Below are 22291 nucleotides of genomic sequence, written 5' to 3'. Positions count from 1 at the left end.
TGTGTACATATGCTGAACTAATGTAAGTCTTCCTCCAGGAGGGATTATTCTACCAGAAAAGCACTGTAATAACAATGCAATCAGTTTATACTTAGTCTTGTTATAGAGACATTAGCCACAAACTTCCGTCCTTAATTCTCCCACAGAAAATCTCCGGTCAATTGTATTGTAGGTTTTTAACTCATTTGGGTGAAAAAGCAATGGGCTGTGTTTGTGCCAACTGTTTTGCCACTACTTTTGCTACAATAAGTGTTTCTGGTTTAATTGTTAAGAGATTGTCTTGAGCTGATGTTGTCTTCACTTTTTCTCTGTGACAGCTGTAACTCTGCGAGGAGACAGTGGTAGAAGATCGGAGAGGAGAGCCAGGCGAGTTTCAGCATGTCTCTCAGATCATTCACTGGCTAGTGACAGTGGCGTGTTTGAAGCTTTAAGCAAAAGGTCAGGTGTATAAATGCATAGTAAGCTGGAAATACTCCTGTTCTACCACATGGTCCAAAAGAATTCGTTGTAGATTTCTGAATACGCTTTCAAAATTGCTAGTTCTTAGTAATGTAAGAATATTAGGTTGCATGTTTTAAAGGAAAGATGCTTTTTATATGCAGTTCCCCTGTCATCTTCACAAGTGCCATGTCCCTTTCGCTTTATTGTCTCTAGCATTTTAACACACCATATACTTCTCCCTTGAAGGATAGTTTTCTCAGCTTATTAGTCGTATATCAGTAATTTTATTTCAACCATCTGTAACAAAATAAAATTACACAGAGTGTGACTTACAATTCTGAATAGTGTGTGACAAAAGTATAACTGCAAGGAAGAAACATATGAACTGCTGAAAATCTAAAAATATGTAGGTTGACCAAGTGGTTGAAGGATGGGTACAGATGTGGTTACTTTATAAAATTGTTTTAACACAGTAAACAGTAAATGGGAAGAAGATAGGGTTGTGAGGATGTTAAAGAGAAATGGAAGGCAGAATAAATATTAAAATAACCTAAATATCTTGAAAGAGGTAATCTAAAACCTCAGTTTTTAAAATTGTGAATTACTGCTGTGTGTATTTGAAGAGATAATCTCAATTCCTTCTATATTACCAGTCCTTCCTGTGTTACCAAATAATTGCTTATTATCCACAAATCACAAAATAAATGTTCATTTCATTATGTTTTAACCGCTTAGGTCAGTATGTAGTTTACAGTACTTTCTGTTCCTGCAGGAATGAAGATCTGGAGGAGCCTGTTTATGGTGATGCTGCCAGTAATGAAGAACCGCAAATACATGTTGGATTTCTGTGAGTAGCGTTAATCCTCTTTCTCTCTGTCAACTCAGTAGGAATTGCTCACTAGTTTTCTTGGGTTTGGTTTTTAATGTCTTAAAACTATCCACTGCAGTTTAGTTTGTTAACAACTGAATGCCGAAGTTTAGCGGATGTACAGGTTAGTCAGTCACATGCTACTTTGTGCTGGGAATGTGCCTTAACCACGGTTCATGTAGTGTCCTTTCAATGCTGGCTGATAAAAGGGCCTTCATTACTACTTTCAGCAGCATTTGTTTTCATTGTCTGGGCCATTAGTGTGAGTATGGATGTAAGGATATGTCTCTTGCGAGTGAGCTCTTGCTATTCCAGATAAAAGCAGATTACCTTAGGAAAGTCACAGGTGAAGAGACACAAATACAGTTCCCAAATACAGCTTTTAAATCCTGTGTCTAGGGTATGCTATTGTTAGTAGTGGGAGTAGCTTGGGGAAGGGCACGTTAGAACAGTGCGAGGCAGGACGTTGTATGTTAGAGAGCCTTCCAGAATCATCTTTACCCCTTGGAAAACTAATTCCCAAGCCTGGGAGTTCTCAAATCTCAACGAGGTTCGTTAGATCCATTTCAAAATTCATGCTGATGTGAAAGAGTAGAATTTTTTGTTTATTTTCGTTAACCCATGAAAATAACACAGACTGATTTTTCTAATGTAACTGATATGCTGTTACACATGTGTGCACACATAAGCATATGCATATGGTGTAACTGTTTAAACCGAAGAATGTATTTTATAAAACCTGTTCGCTGTCAAGAGTCACAATAGGGAATATTATTCTTTTTCACATTGATTAATGTTTAATTCTCTTAGTTCTAATACCTTTGTTACTGTAGCTAGTATTATTAATAATGTTCTGTGATCAGAATGTGATATCTGTAATTGCTTTTGATTCAAACTGATTTGTGTAAGAGATTTGTTTAATGGCAAAATTTGCTTTTACATTCTTTAAATCTTTTTAGTCTTTCTTCTGTATCTCTTAAGCAAAATATTGATGCTTGGTGACTAACACAGGAAATTTATTTTCCAGGCATGACAGTGGAAGTGAATGTCTGTTAGTCCATGTACTACAGCTGAAGAACTTTACTAGTCTAGTTGTTAAAGAAAACTGCAAAATGTAAGCTTAAATTTCAACCAAAGTGGGATCATTTCTTGTTTTATGCCACAATCCTAAATACCATAAATTTGTTTGCTTTAATGCAAAATTAAGCCATTTCTGGAGAAGATGGTATGTCTTAGCTTACAGGAGGAAAGGGTTAATTTTATGGAGACAAAGTGTCCCTTCTACAGAACCTCTGTAGAAGGGACATCTGTCATAATGGTTGGGTAGCAAGCATAGTCTCTAATGACCCATGTTTTTACATGTTTGTTATGCACAGAAAAGTTTGTTCAAAAACATCAAAGTCATGCTTCCCTCACCCCATGCCTTCTGGCCAAAAAGCTGTCTACCGTATTTGCAGTATTCCAGAAATACTGTTTCCTATACAACTTCTCTACAGCTTATCTGTGATGTATCCCGGAATAAGCTTAGTGTCATTTTCTCAAATTCCTATGGTCACGTCTATATTAATCAGTAAGATACCTTGCCCTTTATCTTAAAAAAAACCCAAAACAAAGCAAACCACAAAACCAAATAACAACAACAAAAAAACAACAAACCAACACACAAACAACAACAAAAAACCAGGACACCTGCAGACTTTTGTGGCTGTTACAGCTTTCCTTGAATATCTGTGAAACACTTTCCAAAGATAATTTTAACACGCATAAAGCTGGGAATCAGTACAAACAATAGAATATTTTAACCTTTGTTGGCCTGTGCTACTTTTTCAAATTCCATATTGCATTATATAGAACATTGGTTAGTTTATTCTAATAAATGTTTCTTAAATAATGGCAATATTGCCATAAAACACAGTCTTATCTAGTGACATGTATCTTAACATATTTTAAAGAAATCTGGTGTGTGAAAATTGTTGATGTTTATCTCTGGGAGAGGTTTTTTGAAAACTGTGGAAAATGGAAGTGTGGTAACAGTGTTGTATTGTAAAATACGTCATTCTGTGGGAGTTGTTAAATTGACATGCCTATCACTGAATGAGTTGATCTTTGTTGAGAACGCTTGATCTTGCTAACCCTGCAAACCTCTAGTGGAAATTCTTCATATAGGTCAGTACATCACTGTAGGTCTTTTGCTTTGTTTTCAATCTGAGTGCAAGGGCACGCGATAGGGAAAAAATGCAAGTATTGAGTAGTACTCAACCACATTGCCTTGTGATGAGGAAAAAGAAATAAGCATAATCTGAAGAAAGTAAAGTAGAATCACTAAGAAAAAAAGACTCCAGAGGGTTTGTTTGACTTTGTCATCAAGGTAATCGGGCAGCTAAGCGACTCTCAAAAAGGCAGTTCTGTTCCCTGTCCTCCTCGGTTAACTACTTGGGCTGGAATCAAGAAATAGCATGGCTGTAAAATCAATTGGTTTGACTGGTCAAAAGAGAAGTTTATCTTACCAAAAGCAGCAAAAGCTTTTAGCCAGTTTAATGAACTCCTCTGTGCAACTGTATGTTATTGAATTAGTTGCTGGGGGCAGCGGGGAGGAGGTTACCTGCAGTAGCCAGTAAGTAGAGGGGTTGGATCACTCCCTTTTTACAGCAGGTAAAGCTGTGTAGCTAACTGATGCTGCACATTCCAGCACTGCACTTCCACCATAGTGAGCTCTTCTAGTTGTCCTCTAACCACTTATTTGCCTGTCAGTGTCAGCCCCTCTCTGGTGGTGGCATAAGAGTTCATGCAGCCATGTAGTCAACTTGAGTGAGCCTCTGAGTTGGGTTGTTTTTTTTTTTTTAATCCTCGAGCTTTTTGTTTGCTTGTTTTTTTGGGATAGGTTAGCTTTTTAACCCAGATAAGATTTCTAGTCTGGTTCACAACACAGTTGCATGAAGTAGTTTGTTGGCACAAGGGAAGATATGGCAAAAAATAGGATTTTGCAAGGGCTGGACAAGCAGTCAGGACAAGGAGAATACAGAAACACTTCTCTAAGTAGATTTGCTGTCTTCTGTCAGATTAAAATGGTTGTGGATTTTGATTTTTGGCTTGGAGTCGCAAATGAAGTGGTACCAGATATTTAAATTTGTATTTTTGTTTTTAAGCTGGCAGATGGATGCAATGATTATAGGTTTCTTCTGCCATCTCTTTGTGCTGGGTTTCCAGTGGGGCAGGGGGGAGGAAGGTATGCTTAGTGGGTGGAAGGAAGAAATGGATCAGTGACCCTTATGGGGCAATTAAATCGCTTAAACATAGGCATGTGTTTCCATTTGAAATATCATAGCATAGCACCTGGCCTCCAGCTGCTGCTGCTCAGGAAGGCTGTAGCTCTCCCATAGATCCCATGTCATATTTGCTAGCCCCATGTAGATGCCTTGGATACCTCAGGTCATCTCAAGTGCCACTTGGTGCCTCTGCTTAAGCACCAAGGTAAAAAAAAAAAAATTAGTTTTAGTTAGAAAAAGATAGTGTTTCCAAATCAACTTTGCAGTTCTCCTGTGTTATGAGTACAAAGTAAATTCCTTCAATGAGGAGATACCAGAGCAGATTCTTAATGTGGAAGTTGCACTGATGTTTTTGCATAGCTTGATTTTGAGAAACACAAAATAGCTTTCTTTGTCTGAATTGTGCTATTTGTCTATTTTGCTGTTCCCAGTCATGTGAGAATTTATTTGCCACCACTTGAGTCAGGCACACCAACCACTTACTGCTCTAGAGCTTTGGAATTCCAAACTCCATTAATATTTAACGAAGTTTTCCGAATCCCCGTGCATTCAAGTGTTTTGAAATTAAAATCACTGCAGCTGTATATCTGTTCAGTTGACCATCATCAACAGGAAGAACTATTGGTAAGTGGTCCTTTTTCTTAAAAGCCCTGTGATATGGGAAACTAAAGTTAATTGAGGAATAATTTTTAAGATTTAAAAGAGAAAGTGAAGACTATATTTTTCCATAGGAAGTGCTGATAGTTATATGTTAATGTGTCCCATTTGTTCATGTAGGTAAGTACGGTTCTGTTAATAAGGTGGGATTTTTAAAAAGTTGAAAAATGTACATTTTAGTACATAAAGTCTTGGAAATATTTAACAAAATTAGCAGAGGTTGAGAATTGGACCATTTTAAGCAGTGTTGAAAGTAATATTATCTGTACTGTTATTTACTGTTACATTGCAGAGGCATGTTGAAAATTGAGATAAGGTTTATTTTCATTGCTATGGGATTTAGTAGATAAGGAGTTACATTCTTATTTAATGCATTTCTTAAATGTCTGCTTTGGGGAAAGTTGAAGAATCTGCCATTGCTACATTTTGGTGCAAGAGGGAAAGCATTGTGTAAAAAATTAAACTTTTCCCCAAAGACTTGATCTGACATTTACACTGTGCTCAAGACTTCAGTTTCTGCATGGTGCTGTAATGTGTGTGTGATGAATTGATATCATGAAGATAGCTTCCTAAAAAGATAACAAATACAAACCCCCTGTTGCTATATAACAGTGGGCAAAGACGACTATGATTACATCGGTCTTAACTTTATTGCAGAATAATAGTGGTCCAGGCAGGTTTCTGTTACACCAACCTTTTACTTTAAACTGGTTGAGATATGTGATATAGAGGCATTCAAATAAATGTAGCAATTGTTTAACACAGTTAACACATGTAACCTATTTAACTTTAGATGTGTTAAATGTTAGCTTCGTTTAGCTATTGTCAAATGTAAATATGCTGAAATAAATCTGCCTTGGGGCTGATGTCCTGGCTATTTTGAAGTCAATGGGCTGGCATTTCAGTGAGGGGTTTGAATGTGTTAGTGAAAGTTTTTTTTAAGCCTGTTGAAGTAGTTAAGAGGTACAGGCATCTCACTGTCATGCTGGTATGGATAAGAGGTGTTTGAGCAAATCTGGTAAAGAATGCATGTTTGTTAGTCCACCTTTAAAACTAGGTAGCATCTTACATAAACAGTGGTCTTAATGTTGACAGGAGTGGACCCAAGGTCTTTTCTGCAGTACGAAATTTTGACATTTTTGCACTGCAACCTAATGAAAGAGAAAACATCAAAAGAATGGGCTGGATACATTGGTGTAAAATGTTTTATACTGGTATAGCCTGTTCCTCTGGGAAGCTGAAGAGTTTTTTCAGTGTAAAGCATCTTTATATTGACACAAGTGCATCTAAGTTTAGGGCACTTTCATTTTAACTGCTATTACTGAATTAGCAAAAAAATGATAGGTCTTCAGGTTATGTTGGTAGGAATTTTTTCTCTTTCATAATCTTAGTGTAGTTTTGTCAGAAATATCTTTGTCTATGGTAGTTGGTAACATACTTTAGGGTAAGTTAACGCTGATACTCAAAAAGAGAGAAACTGCCACATTTTCTTAAGGTAGGTGCATTGAAGTATGTAGTTAAACGTTATGATCGTTGCCTTCTTTTGCTGTAAATTGAAAATAAGCATTTTTTCAAATTGAGAAATCATTTGCTACCTTTCTTTGGAACTGCTGTGATGGCCTCTATAATTGTCTTTCAAAATATCTCCCACAGAGATTACATTTCTTTTCCATCTATTTAATCATCCATATGTTTCTGCAGTTTTTGATGACTGCTTTCTTTTAATTAGATTACGCCAGTTTAATGCTTTCCTAAATGCAGAAGCCAGGCTGGAGTTTATCCTAAGTTATACAAATATTTGTACGTAACAGGGAATGAAAAAAAAATATTCTGGCAAATAGTTCTAAACTTCACTTACATAGAGAAGTAAACCTGCTAAACTTGTGGGATGGTCTTTCCATTCCCTCAACCTTTTACTTATATGCTGTGCCTTGGTGAAAGATCTTTTTCTGTTTTCCTACAGCTTTCTAATACCGTGCTGCTTTAAGTTGGTTTATTTCTTCCCTGGTGGCCTCGTCAATGTTGAGATAAGGGAGTTGTTATTTTCCATGATTAGCATATACAGCTCATGTTAAAACATCAAAGAAATGTGATTGCAAGAAAAGCAATCCCATGGCGTTGCTGTTTCACTCCCAGTTTCTGATCTTTTACAGCCCTGACCAACCAATTATTCCCCATGTCTTAATTTATTTGAATTCTTCTTCTTGAGTGTAACATTTGTCTTTTTGCATTTTGTGTTTTTATTTCAGAACATCCATGCTATCTTTTAACATAATTTTAAATTCTAATCCTTTTCTCATGTATTTTACAATCCCTCTGTTTGACATCACTGAGAGATTCATCAATGCTTTTACTATTCTGCCATCCAAGTTGTTAACAAGTGCATCGGAGCAGGCGCGTGACAGACCGCTAGCAGACCCACCTTAGTTTCTTCATCCTTTTGAGCAAGCTAAAATCTTGAGGTAGAGGTGAAATACTAATTAGTCCTTTCAGTACTGATAATTATGAATTGTGTTTGGTAGTGGTTTTCTATCCAATTAGTCATTCACTTTGTAGTAACAGCTGCTTTGGCATGCTTTCTTAGCCGCTTAATAAATGCAGTGTGTAGGGCAGTTCAGCATCTTAAGAGTCAGCATGTTTTTTCCAACCTAAAACCAAACCCAGCATGTCTTAAACATTTTCCAGCTCTGATGCAATAGTGTGAGTATTTGATACGTTTCTTTCTTACACTGTGTCAGAACAAGTAGATAAGTAGAAGACATCTCTAGTTTATATGTAAAAGAAGAAGCATCTCTGTAGCATCCAATATACTGACATAAAATTACTTTCTCAGTAACATGTTGTATCCTGATATGACATGCTTTTGTTAGTCTCAAAAACTTTTCTCCATCGTCCTTTATACACCTGTTTAAACAGAGCCCCAAAGAACATTAATCTTGGAAAAGCAATAAAATTATTTTTTTAAATATTATTTTCTATTTAACTGTTTCTTTACATGCTTAAAGTTGAATGCAGTTTCTGTATACATTTCCTACTGCCTTTACAATTGGAATCATTGCATCCAGCTATCTGTTTTGTTAGAGATGAAAACAATTTTTACATGATTTTTCCAGTGATATAAATGAAAACATTCTTAGCATGTGGTCCATTAGCATGGAAATGAATGTGTTGTAGAGAGAGCCACGTAAAGACAAAAGCAGTAAATAAAGGCTAGCTAATATAAAATAATCACTAGGTCCAGCTAGTGAACTGATTAAACAAAAAAACAACAAACAAACAAAAAACCAAGCATGGATTTGCTCACAGTTCTTTTTCATTTAGGTCAACACCACCCAGAAGTTTCTTACATGAGTACTGTCTGATGGAGTAGGGCTACTTTAAAGTTGGGAATACTTTTAGTGGGAATCCTCCATTAAACCTGTTTGCATCTGAATCTGTGAGATGTAAGGATGGCTTGGAAAGTGTAAGAATGGCTTTATGGCCCATTTGACTAACTTACGATATAAATAGGCAGGAAAAAATAAATTGTTTTACACGACACTTTTTTCCCCCGCCCCCTTTGAAAGATGCCTCTGCATACCAGAGAACGGAAGGGTGTCTCAGAATATAGTTCTCTCAAAAGAAAACAGATGAAAGTAGTATTGTTAAAGTAATTTTAATTAAGCAATTGTAGAAATTAGGTATGTAATTGAGAGGGTTTTTTTAATTAATAGTAAGAGCTGCCAGCTGTAACAGTCATATCTACACCAGTCATAGAATTTTTGTTTTTCAACTTAAAAAAATTGAGTATCTACTCTGATCCTTTCTGGTAGTAAGCAAGAGGCAAGAAATTCAGTGTCTTAGACATCATAACACAACAGAACAAAACTGCCTCTTTTTTAGGAGACGCTATTAGTATTTGATAAAGTGGGTTTTTTACATTATAAGTAAAATGCTTTTTAAATGAGGAAGTGTCTATCCTGCAGTGTATGTTTATCTTATTGTGGTCAATGCTTCTTGTTGTTTACAGGGCATTGCTCAGATAAACCTGACTGATGCAGAGAGTTCTGGTGAGATGCAGCTTCACTGGTATGCTGTTCAGATCTTCACTGGTTCAGACCCTCAGAGAGCAAAGAACAAAAACCAGTGTGAAGAAAGTATTCCCCAGTGTTCTGGAAATGGAACTACAGTTAAAACTGTATGGCTCTGAAAAAGTGATTTGTTTACTTTATTTGACCTGCTGGGTGTGTTTTTGTGATCTTATCTCAGGTGCAGTTTGTTTTCAACGTGCACAGTAGGTGATACCTTAATTTAGCTCTTGTGGCAAGATTTTAAAATAATAATTAAAAGCTAGATCATGTCTGGGACAGCTGCTTGAAATAGCATGTTTGTATGCACACTTCCAGTCCAACTAACTAAAAGTCATTAAAAGTTTCTGCCACTGCACTTCAGGAGGTTGTCAAGAAAGGTTGTGCGATTTCCATTGTTGGAGATTTTTCAGGCCTTAACTGGGCCCTGAACAACCTGATGTGGCTATGAAACTGTCCCTGCTTTGGGCAGGACATAGGACCAGGGCACCTCCAGAGGTCTCTTCTGACCTAACTTGCTTGATGATGCTCCACAGTGAGATAAAGTCTGCCTGGTTTGTGTGAGAAGTTGCTTTCATGGAACACCACGTACTTTTTGATCATTGAGATTCAGGACAGATATTTTGGGTTTGGGTGTTTGGGGACTTCATTGTTGGGTTTTTTTGTTGTTGTTTTTTAAGGAACATACAATGGCTATGTGGGGTTTTTTTGTTTTCTTTGAATAATACACATTAAATATAATCACTTGTTCAAATGGTTTTATTTGAAGTCCGGTTTACCTTTCAGGATGCAGTGACAGCCCTGTTAGCTAGGACCACCGCCCAGCTGGAAGCAGTTGAGAGAGAGTTGGCAGAAGAGAGGGTGAAACTGGAGTACACAGAGGAGGAAATCCTGGAGATGGAAAGAAAGGAAGATCAAGCAGAAGCCAGATCAGAAAGGTAAAAATAGTAGTTTGAATACCTCATCAAACAACCGAGTGATATTTACACTATGGGTATAGTCTGAAATACGGCAGGAGAAACAGCAGGTCTTTATTCTGAGATCTTCTCCCTGTTAGTGTTACAAGTGTAAAATTCTGTTGATGAGCAAAAAAGACAAAACATCATTTGAATAACTGACTGAGTTTAGAGGACTTGGAATTTGAGGAGTGGGAAAACATTATATCGAACAGTAACTTTGTTAGGGAGGCAACTGTAATGGGTTTGCAACAGGACTGTACTAAAAAAAAAATATTTTGTGGTCACATGGGAAAATGTCAAAGATAGATATGCATTGCAGTGATTATGGAGTGAACATGTAGCACAGCTCTTACTGTTTCAGGGTTTATTATAATGCTGTTTCATCATTAATAATACTTATAGTTTGTTACATCAGTTGTGTTTTTCTTTTTGTTATTGTTTTCTTAGTATTGTTATAAAGACCAAAACATACGCTTTAAGAAAATTAGGGAAGGTTATTTTTAAAATTTTTTTAATGAAATGTATTTGCTTGTCTGTTCATGCGCAGAAGTGCAAGCAGGATATGTTCTCCCTTTGAAAATTCTGTATTTATATTGGAGAAATAATAGCCTAAAATGACAAACTGACCTGGATAATGAAATGCATAAACATGACACATAATTGCATTTTTTTAATACCTGCAAAATTCTTCTGATGTTCTGACTTCAGGAGTTGGCAAGCAGAATCTGTTGACAGTGGATGCAGTAATTGCACCCAGACTAGTCCGCCTTATCCAGAGCCATTTTGCGGGGATTCGTTAGCAGGACACGTGTTTGCAACTCCAGCAGGCCAGTACAGTTCTGGAAAAATGCAGCCTCCGCCACTGAAGGTAATGAGAGAAGACACTGCAGTACGGCAACTGCCACGCTGCCTGGCACACACGGAGCGCGTTACTGCTGCTCCTTGAGTTTGAGTCCGAGTCCAAATTGATCAGGAGACAAAAGAATCAGAAATGCCATTAACGACCCTGTGTGAGCACTGCCTTCATGACAGCGGTGGGCCTTTTGAGTTGTGGGCCTTTTGAGCTGTTAAAAAGGATTTAGGACTGGGGTTTTTTGTTTGCTTGCTAGTTATTTCTGGAGAGAATTAGGGGTTTTGTTACATCAAAAGGCAAGCTATTTTTACTGTGGCCTTTATCTAATCAGTAAATATGCACTCATATCGATGTCTTTGTTGACCTGAAATTGTAAGAGAAAAGATTGTGATCAGATTCCAGTGCTCTTAGAAGATTTTTTCGAAGGAATTGTGAAGAAGCTTAATGTTTTAAGACTTGCGTTGCTGTTTCAGTGTTACAATAAATATAGCTGAAATTTTCAGAACAATTGTGCTGAAACTGATGCATTTAAAATCTTTCGTATTCGAGATAGGAGACATTGAAAATAATTCTGAAAAAGCTGAAATCAGCACACTTCCACTGAAGCAGAGGAAAATAAGCCATTTGTGTTGCCTTTAGGGAAGATCATACCTCCTACTGAGGAGTGAGTTATCTTAAAGTTTGGAAGCTTTGCTAGAGTAGCATATGTTTTCTGTATTTCCAGATATTTTAGTATTCTTGTAGCATTGTTTTAACAGTCTTTCAGTTCCTTTTGTTGAGTTTCTTCTCTTCGTTTGACTTCCTCCAGTTTTAAGGTGCTTGCTTGCTTCAGAGTCACCTTGCTTATTGAAAGTTTTCTTCTGTTGAGGCTGGAGATCAGGTGGTAGCTTGGTTAATACCCACTTGCCAATGCTGAATGCAGTCTTTGTGCTCTGCAGCTATGATTCATGTTATAACTGCATCTCACAATTGTTACTGTTCCAGCAAAGACTTCTGAAAGGTAATCTTACAACTTCAAATGACCTAGTTTTCAAACTTTCTAAAAAATGAGGTGATTCATCCTCTGTTCTCATTAAAACTTGAACCTAGCTAGCAGGGCGTATTGTTTACTTTTGATATTGTTGAAATGTCTGATTGTGTTTGGTGAGAGAGAGAAAATAAGGAAAAAATAAAAAATTTTCCTTCATTGAAATTTTAGGTGGATAAGGAAACTAACACTGAGGATCTGTTTCCTGAAGAAGTTGCTATTCTTCCAAAAGAGAGAACTAGCCGCAGGCCACGGGGTTCTGCTTTTGTTCGCAGCAGCACTATTGTTCGTTCCCAGACCTTCTCGCCTGGAGCACGAAGTCAATATGTTTGCAGAGTGAGTAAGGCTTTTAAAAAGAAATGGGTGGGGAGGGGCCTCCACACAAGTATTTTACACATTTTTGATAATTTCTTCTTAAGACTTTATTACATTTATAAGAAACATATACTACTTTTTAATACTAATGAATAATCTTTCATTGAATGTAAACATTGCGGTGGGGAAGAGGTCTCCCGGTTCTTTGTGTTTTTAAGAGTTTAAATCTGAATTCATTTCATTTACAATTTAAGAATTTATGATAAATTAGATACTAAGCTTTTTTCCCTGGCAACCTTAGATGTTAGGCTAGGGTGATTGATTTTACAGAGGTACAATGGTGTCTAATGATGCGTATAAACAGTTAGCTTAAAAGCCCTGTTAACTTTCAGGTACCTGAAAGCTTGGGAAAGGGGACTGAATGCATAATCTTAGGGTTATTGCATAAATAAACTTAGGACTCTGGTTGCTGTCATGAATGTCAGTCGTGGGATGCCCGTTCCAGTGGGCCCTAGGATTCCTGGTGCACTGGTGCAAGTAAGTGAGGATCAGCACAACAGTTTTCAAGCTCACGTTAGCTGGTTGCTATGTTCAGCGTCAAAAGTTTTATAAGCAGTTGGCTCACGGTATTGCAGATCAATACATAGGTGTTGATTTTGCAGTATTGCTGGAATGCACATACCTTTAATTGTACTCTTTCATAAGCTTTTGAGAGCTTGAGTTTGAAAGTGCAATAATGGTTTTTAACTTTTCTGCTATTTCCTAAACCAAGCATCTTCTGGTTTTTGCTCTCTTATTTTTACATTGCACACAGTGCATCTATGCACCCCTTCAAATTCTTCAGTTTTATTTCTAGATTCTGTATCTGTTTATGATATAGGGAATGTGAGTAAAACACCCTCACACACCAGAATAAAAATAGTGCAAAAAGGAAAAGGTTGTTAAACACCCTCACTTAATCTGCATGTACTTCAAATCAGAGAAGGGGAAAAAAGTGGGAGACTGTATTGTTTGTGCCTGTGACAGTAAATGCTTTAGGAAGAAATATTATTGCCTTTAAGTCCCCCCTCCCCCTTTTTTCGGTAACATTGTCTTGGATATTTAGTATAATGCTTGATGAAACTTATCTGTAAAACTTTGATGTTTTGAATTTTTCTTGAGTTACTGTAACTATAGAGTATGAGCACTAATATATGTAATTTTTTATAAGTAGCTGAAGCTAAAAAAAAAAAATGAGTTGCTTAAGGCCGTTTCAGTGCAGTTTCAAAAATAAATCTCAAAAGCAAAAGATAAAGAATAATCCAGATTTCTTAATTTTTTATAAGTAGCTGAAGCTAAAAAAAAAAAATGAGTTGCTTAAGGCCGTTTCAGTGCAGTTTCAAAAATAAATCTCAAAAGCAAAAGATAAAGAATAATCCAGATTTCTTAATGTGAATAAACTTGTAAGTAACCTGTATTTTCAATATCTTTTCTGAACAGCTGTATCGCAGTGATAGTGACAGTTCAACGCTGCCAAGGAAGTCCCCTTTTGTCCGGAATACGTTGGAGAGGCGTACTCTACGGTATAAGCAGGTATACCTAGGAAACTGTTTTTTACTTTTGATTAAGTTGTTAGAACACTGGTACTTTTATACCTAAGCTTTAGATGTCTACAGGTACATTCTGATGTTTTTAGGAAATGCATAAGGCTTCTGTAATGTACTTGGGGAGGGGTGTGTGTTTTGGGTTTGGTTTGGGTTTTTTAAGCTGAAAGGTACACATAGGGAAGTGAAATATAGTTGTGAACAATTACTGAGGAGGAAAAAAACAGTGTAGCAGTCAAAAATCAGTTTTAACGGGGACTGAATATGCATTGATTTAGATGTAAACTTTGTAAATCTTTAAAATCTAGTTTATGATGCAGGGTGCAAGCCCAGAGAAGTGTGTGTGAATGTGACAGTAAAACATCCAGCTCCCCTCCCATGCAGCCTAGCAAGCCATAGTATTTGAGGCCCAAGTATTCGGGAATGAATAGGTTAAGCTCTCCTTTCGTGCCACCCCACATGCTGCAGAACAAGTGGGTAGAATAAGGGTTGGTAAGATGTTAATGCCTTGTATAAGAATTGCCTACAGTTTAGCTTTGTCAGCAGAAGTTAATTTCTTGCTGGCACGGAGACCGCCATGCCTCCCATTTTGATTCAGAATCTATCTTAAAACCAGTATTGAATAAAGCCCTTTAAGGGGTATCTTGTTCAGTACAGTATTCTCTGACGTCATGACTCAGTTATGAGTTTTTCATATTGCATCCCGTTTATTATCATCATAACATGAAAGTTCATTCCATAAACTTAAGTTAGTTAAATATTTATAAGCCAAAAGGAGACTGTAAAATGAGGTAGTAGAAAACATTAATTGAAAAAGTTCCTGTATGGTGCAGAAAACCCCTGCAGCTAGTTAGCCCTTCACTGTGTATACAAATAATCTCTCCAAAACTTTGTGTCAAGAAAAACTTTGTGAAGTAAGTACAGAAAATATATGCTCTATATAGCTAAAAATAGACCAGTATGCCATGTTGAGAGTAATATATTGTGCATTTTATTTGAATCCTAATAACTCAGCAGTCCTGCAGATCATCTTTGGCTGAGCTTATGGCAAGGACATCCTTAGACCTGGAGCTGGATCTCCAGGCATCCAGAACTAGACAGAGACAGCTGAATGAGGAGATATGTGTTTTAAGAGAGTTGAGACAGCGTCTGGAAGATGCCCAACTCAGAGGGCAGACAGATCTACCCCACTGGGTCCTTCGGGATGAGCGATTCCGAAATTTGTTGAAGGAAGCAGAAAGGCAGGTATGGTAACCTGAGATGAGCACTTGACATGTTCAGAAACTTCTGGTTTCAAAATTTCTTCATTGTGGCAAGACGTCTGAAGAGACCTTCTGATCTTTGAAGTAAATTTTGCTCATTTGATATTTCATTTTTTACAAGTATTTGGAATGTTCCCTAAGTATGTGATTATCCCCCACCCCCTGTTCTTGGAGAAAGTTACAGGCAAACAGTGGCAAAAACTGCATAACAAACAAAATTGTCATTTGATTATCAGAGATGAAGAGTGAGCCTGAATTTATTGTAAGGTCTTGTTTGACGGATCTGTGTGCAGTAAATTTCATTAATTTAATACATATCTATCTGAAGAGCATTAAGAAATGAAACACCAGTGTCAATCTTTTGAATTTATAGTTCTTAGATGATCAGCTATTTCAGACAGTGTACTTGTGTGAGTGAGTGAGTGGAAAAAGAAACCCATTATTTTAACCTGGGTATTCTTGTGTTTTATTTATTCACATGACCTTTTTAAAGATTATATTCTTGCTTTCAGACCAGACAGACCAAATTTGAACATCACCAAGAGCAAGCAGCTGAAAAGATGCTAAAGAAGGCATCAAAAGAAATATACCAGTTGCGTGGGCAAAATCAGAAGGAGCCTATTCAAGTGCAGACTTTTAGGTAAGTGGTAATATGTACTGAAATAGCATAGCAACAGTTCATTAGAGAGGTTAAATTCTGTGTGTCTTCTATATAGCCAGTAATTTTCAACTGTATATTGATTTGGACACACAAGTTTCCTTTGAATTATTTGTAGTGCAAAGAGCCAAAGCTAAGGTGAATTGCAGTATTACAATTCAAAAACACATGAAATTTTAAAAAAGTCTTCAAGTGCAAACATAACAGGTTATTCTTTCAACTTGGCCTAATCACTATTAAGTTCCAACAAATTGTCAGTTCTTCAGTGCAAGACTCTGGACATAGTTTCTTTAATGTAATACATACACATTACTAGTAACATTCTCTCCCTAAAAATTGCTGAATAATATTCCTGCTTTCTCTCAAGAAACCTTTTCTTTCAACTTCTTTCCTTATTTCTTCTGTGTTTATATGTTATGTATCCTCTCTTAGCGTTACTTTTTTTGTACACAAAATAAACTGTCAGAAAGTGGCATCAATTAAAAAAATGTGCATTTCACAGGAAGACTTTATTCAGCATTCAATTTTTATTGGAAGAGTAACAGTAAGAGTAAGAAAATGTTAGCGCAGCATAGACGTGGAGGACAGCTCAGCCGTAATGTTACACTATGCTATTTCATCCAGTGTTTAGATTTATTTTTAGAACTTTTTTCCAGGGAATACCTAAGTGAAATAGAAAAGCTGTCTGTTCTTTAATGTGGTTTTTTTTGCTTGAATTGTATTGGCAAGGCCTTTCTCACAAAGGTGGGGAGGAAGTGAGAGGAATAGAAATTTTAGGGTTGTTTTTACATCCTGTGTTTCTGGTAATGAGACAAGGGTTTTTATGTTTTGTCTACTGAGATATAAAAGGAAATGGGGAATTTAATAAAATGTAGAAAATTAAGTAAAAGCTGTTTTCCTGGTTTAAATTCTTGCCCTTTTTATGCACACATCCATTTCTTACAACACTTACTTGACAGCATGTACTATTTGCTCAATAGAGTAGCAAAAAGATGACTCTGAATGCAGTCTTTTTTTTTCCTTTTTTTGTAGCCATTATTGCAAAATGTACAAGGGTGAACTTTGCGTTGCAGAAGGGGCTTACGCAGGGCTTGTCCTGTGAAACCTTCTTACAGTCAACTATGACTGATGATCAATGAGTTGTATAAAGCTTCCACCTAAACTTTAAAAAATAGTAATTGTGTTTATAGAATAGTTTTGGTTGGAAGGGATTTTTAAATGTCATCTAGTCCAAATCCCCTGCAGTGAGCAGGGACATCTGCAGCTGGATCAGGTTGCTCAGAGCCCCACCCAACCTGACCTTTAATGTTTCCAGGGATGGAGCATCTACCACCTCTCTGGGCAACCTGTGCCAGTGTTTCACCACCCTCACTGTCAAAATTTCTTCCTTCTATCTAGTCTAAATCTGCCTTTTTGTTTAGTCTAAATCTGCTGGTTTAGTTTAAAACCATTACCCCTTGTCCTATCGCTACAGGCCCTGCTAAAAAGTCTGTCCCCATCTTTCCTATAGGCCCCCTTTAAATACTGGAAGGCTGCAAGAATGTCTCCCTGGAGCCTTCTCTTCTCCAGCCTGAAAACCCCAACTCTCTCAGCCTGTCCTCACAGGAGAGCTGTTCCATCCCTCTGATCATTTTGGTGGCCCTCCTCTGGACCACTCCCAACAGGTCCATGTCTTTCCTGTGCTGAGGGCTCCAGAGTTGGACGCAGGACTCCAGGTGGGGTCTCAGCAGAGCGGAGTAGAGAGGCAGAATCCCCTCCCTCGACCTGCTGGCCACACTGCTTTGGATGAAGCCCAGGGACACAGCTGACCTCCCGGGCTGCAAGCGCATTGCCAGCTCACGTCCAGCTTTTCATCCACCAATACGCCCAAGTCCTTTTCGGCAGGGCTGCTCTCAATATTCAATTGAACAAAATGTTGCCAAAAGTTTATAGTGAGGTTTAATAGTTTTTTTAAGTTTCTTGTACTCAAATAAACCATCAGTTCAGTATGTAAGTAACAAATGCTAACCGCTAACCAGGGTAAAGAAACCATCTTCTTGGGGGAAGACAAAAAAAGCAAGCATGTATTTGATTGACTTCCTTTTTGTCTTGTTTTGATCACAGAGAGAAGATAGCTTTTTTCACAAGACCAAGGATTAACATACCTCCTCTGCCAGCTGATGATGTATGACATGTTGCATTGTAAACATGAAGTATTTATCGCTTTTATTTTAATGAAGTTACTAGATTAGCCAAGTTTCTTTAAAAAAAATTGTGCAAAAGCTAATATACACGTTTTGTAAAAAATGAAAAAAAGTAAAAAAAGTAAAAGTAAACAAAAACATATATATAAATATATATACATATATATTTTATAATAGCGACTGCAACAAGGCTTGGTTTTTCCTTGTTGTGAACCTGACATCTCTGAAGACAACTTATTTTATAAAAGATCGACTATCCTGTTAAGAGCGTGTACAGTTTTTATGCTGTTTTATTTGACTTAAAGGCTGGAAGACAGAAACAAAGTGAGTTCAGGCAAATTCACTGTAGTGTAATTTATTTATAGTGCCTTTTTTCCTTGAAGGAAAATACCTACTTAAAGATGTATTTTAAGACTGAAATTTTGTTCTTCAGTATTTGTCATACAGTAGAATGGAACCATTGAGCTGGTTTTGTTTCTGATACCTGAAATGAAAATACTATGTTCTAAAATTGTCACTTTTTTCAGCTTTATTATCTGTAGCTCATTATGTACATTGTATCCTCTAGCAATGTCTGTGTTATAGCAAAATATTATCACCTGCAATGTGTTTAACACTGATAGGAAGGGATGTTAAACATTGCAGAATTCATTTGCATGTTCTTACTGTGCACTAATAGATTGTTTTCATTTCAGTTGTGTCTAAAGTATCTTTATATTCTTAACTAGATTCTCAACTTAAACGGAGGAAGGAAAAGGGTGACAGGTCTTTGTTTTGCTGTTTAATGAAAAGGGAGTTAAAAGAGCATTGTGAGCTAGCTGTGTGGAAAAACTGCTAAAGGAATATAGTAATTCCTACAGTTTTAAAGATTCTGATCCGATTCAGGAAAGTACATGTGTGCTGATTTTGGAAAGCAGCTGCATTTAAGTGAGGGTGCTTAAACACATGTTCATCCTAAAGGATGTGCTTTGAGGTTATGGCATGCGAGTTCTGTTGAACAGTGACACTTTCCAGGAGGAAGATGTATAATTCTGGAGGTACAGCTCACTTGATTGCTAGTTGGACCAGCTAAAATCCAGTAAGAAATAATTTTACTTGTGACTGTTTGTTCTAATGAAAGACTGTCACCCTAAATTCCCGAGAATGCCAGTTTTGTGTCCTTGAATCCTGCAAGTATGTAAAAATACTTCTTTACTAAGCTACTATTAATAGAGTTTCTCATACTTTTCTAATTATACATTACCTACGAAGAGAGGTGCCCAACACAAGACTGACTTTGCAGATTGCTGGAATCTCCTAGAAGGAGGATCATGCTGTCTCTTCATTAAAGTAAAGGTCAGATTGGTTCCAGATTTTTGTGTGTCAGGAAATCAATACCACAACAGCCAAAATCTGAATGGACTTATCAGAACCAATCAGAATATTTTCAAGTATTTTGTAGGTAAGTGTTCTTTTGTGAGTTTCAAGAGCTTATACTCTGTTACCTTGTCAAAGATCAGGAAAATCTGAAAGCGAAACTGAATTGCTTTTACTTGTCCAAGCTGAGGCAAAAAGTAATGGGGAAGAAGACTGTAAACCTAAATCATTAATCAGTGAGTGTGATTAATGCAGACACTTAAGGTAGTATTTCCTGTTTCCTAGTATTTCCTGTAATCACTGCAGGCATCAAGTGATTCGAACGTGTTGCAATATTTGTGAAATTAAAGTATATTTAGCATTTGTCATGCTAACCATCCTGAGGTCTGTCTTTGCCAGTAAGCTTTGGTGGGTCTATATTGGGTTCCTTGGGTGCAACTAGACATACTCAGAAACCATGCAGACAAAAACCAAATCATGTAAGAAATTTTTAGTGTTTGGGTAAAAGTCTAGGGACAGCAAGCATTTCAGTGCTTATTACTTGAAAAGACCAGTTAGTCAGAATTTCATGTCTCATTTTCAACGGAGGCCCTCACATAGTAGTGTTTATCAAAACTTGCCATGCAGTGACACCAGAGGTACTTGCTGTATACTAAGAACAGACAACACCGTTTTCCCATGAGGGTGGTCAGACACTTGGAATAGGTTGCCCAGAGAGCTGAAGGTCTCTGTCCATGGAGGGGTTGAGGACTTGACTGGACATAGCCTGGAGCATCTCTGGGTGGCATTAGGCCTGCTTTGAGCAGGGTTTGGGGTAGGGACCTCCCTTCCACCCTAAAGTGTTCTGTGACTGTGTAACGAAGGGGCAGTGTCTGGTGGCCTCTCTGTCAGGGAGTTCAGCTGGTGTTTTTAAATAGTGACAGCTATGAGATGTCGTGAGTGTATCTTCTGGGTCTGTGATTCTGACTGCTGTAATGAGTTCTGTATTGATGTGGTAATGAGTTATCGTATTCAGTATTCATCTCTCTTGTTTTTGTCACAGTTCTGTATGATTGTGTCATTTTTGTATTATTTGAAAGTATTTCTTCTACAAAATAAAATAATTTGCCATAAACAGAAGAAGAGTTTTGTTGTATGTCAAAGACATATTTACCACATTCATGATGCTTTCATAAAGAAATTTTGTATTTTGCATAACACTGTCATTTAGGTAAATATAATGAATTTTCAAATAAAAGAAAGAGAGGAAATCTGTGAAATCAAGAGATCCTAGAGGGGTTACGTTGAAGACCTGAAAGAGATGCAGAGTGTAAGGAATGGCAGGTATGTTCTCCCACGTGCTTATCGCTCATGATAAGCTGACAGCTGTATTGGAGGCTCATAGTCGAATATTCCCGGAGTTCATGGGTAGCTCCACTTACAACACATTGAACTGCCTTTTTTTCTAACAGAGGTTTGTGCTGTGTGGATTTGTATTGGAAGTAAGCTGACATTATTAGTTCTGTTCTATCTTACTTATGACTAATTCCAAAGTGGAAGCCCCTCAAAAGAATGCAAGTTAACTTTTTGGGGCTGAACTTTAGTGCTGCTTTCGCAAAGGAAACGTTAAACCTCCATAATTGCAGAAAGCCCATTTCTCAGTTTCATTCGTCAGTGCTAAGCTGCAGGAGCACAGGCAGAATCGTAGCACTGACATATGACTCCCATCTCTGTCCTGTGTTTGCAAGGCATTGAGGGTATGACAGAGTTTAGGTTATTTTTAAATGGTCTGCTAGAAATAGTCATTTGGAATACCAGCCGTCTCTGTCACACTACCGTCAGGATCAACAACAAAAGCTATAATGGGTATGTTAGTACGGGTTTTCTGTTATAAGAATGAAGTCTTAACGTGTATTTCTTGCTGCAGTTCTTGTAAGCACTTTGCATTAAAGGTAAGTGCTGTATAAAAAAGAGTAAAAAAATCTTTTTAATGTAATTAGATGAACTATAATTTTTGTTTTCAGTGGATGTAAAACTGAAGTTTGAATTTTTAAGGAAGAGGGCACTTTACAGCTTGTTTTGAATCCAGTCTCCTTTTTAACTATAGAGTCATATATGTTTGAGAGGAAGAAAAATGTATTTACAGAGAGACTTGAGAAACTACAGGCTAGCAAAGGCAAGAATGATCTTTTCCAAGACATCATGTGAAGAGTATTTTCATTTTCCTGAGGCCACTCAATTGACTAAGTATCATCGGAAGAAAATACCAAAGGGTAAAGTTGATTTGGTTTTGGAATCTGTAAATGTCAATTAAGTGATTTGCTTGCAGTTCAAAAAATCTCAGTATTCTTGGAGATAAAAGCTTCTTAGGAGCTGTTTCTGGTTTCTTATGATTTCTAATAATCTAAATTTGAACATACGCACCTAGGTTATAGAATCACATCGTCTACAGAGCATTAGCTATTCTGTCTCTTGAGTTTATTTGCAGTTAGACCATCCAACTGAAAATACGTGTTCAGCAGGAGACTCAATGAGTTCAGCTGTGGTAATAGATGAGGAAATGTGAATTTAAGAAAATCTGTCCAGGAAAAAATGGGAGATTGAGACCCTTGCGCTTATTTGGGTAGTGCACAAAATTACTGTTCTGTGTCTAGGACATTGTGTTTGTGTTGCAGGGTGTGTCTTGCGGTACAGAAATTCCCAGGTATAGATGTTGGTGTCTGGCTACTAAATGGTGCTTGCTGTTTTCCATATTTCCCTCTCATAAACTTATTAATGAAAATTGCAGGTACATTATCAAGAAAATAAATTAAGTGC

General features: G+C 37.2%; 1 protein-coding gene across 1 annotated transcript in view; it reads left to right on the top strand.

The window, feature by feature from the left end:
* The window catches only part of WWC3 (WWC family member 3), a gene marked incomplete at its 5' end in the record, with an annotated part of 102560 nt that extends 84168 nt beyond the window's left edge, over positions 1–18392 (top strand). Inside the window, 12 exons of the mRNA XM_082004731.1 lie at positions 318–438; positions 1214–1288; positions 2337–2423; positions 5007–5199; positions 9242–9409; positions 10086–10237; positions 10967–11126; positions 12310–12474; positions 13933–14025; positions 15054–15281; positions 15811–15938; positions 18060–18392. Coding sequence (XP_081860857.1) covers positions 318–438; positions 1214–1288; positions 2337–2423; positions 5007–5199; positions 9242–9409; positions 10086–10237; positions 10967–11126; positions 12310–12474; positions 13933–14025; positions 15054–15281; positions 15811–15938; positions 18060–18126 — 1637 coding nt within the window. The 3' untranslated portion in view covers positions 18127–18392. The remainder of the gene's footprint in view (positions 1–317; positions 439–1213; positions 1289–2336; positions 2424–5006; positions 5200–9241; positions 9410–10085; positions 10238–10966; positions 11127–12309; positions 12475–13932; positions 14026–15053; positions 15282–15810; positions 15939–18059) is intronic.
* Positions 18393–22291: the final 3899 nt, after the last annotated feature.

The sequence above is a fragment of the Phaethon aethereus genome (genome assembly GCF_964289735.1).
Source record: "Phaethon aethereus genome assembly, chromosome: 1".
Taxonomy (NCBI): Eukaryota; Metazoa; Chordata; class Aves; order Phaethontiformes; family Phaethontidae; genus Phaethon; species Phaethon aethereus.
Note: the sequence above shows the minus strand (reverse complement) of the source record. Positions and strands in the feature narration are given on the sequence as shown.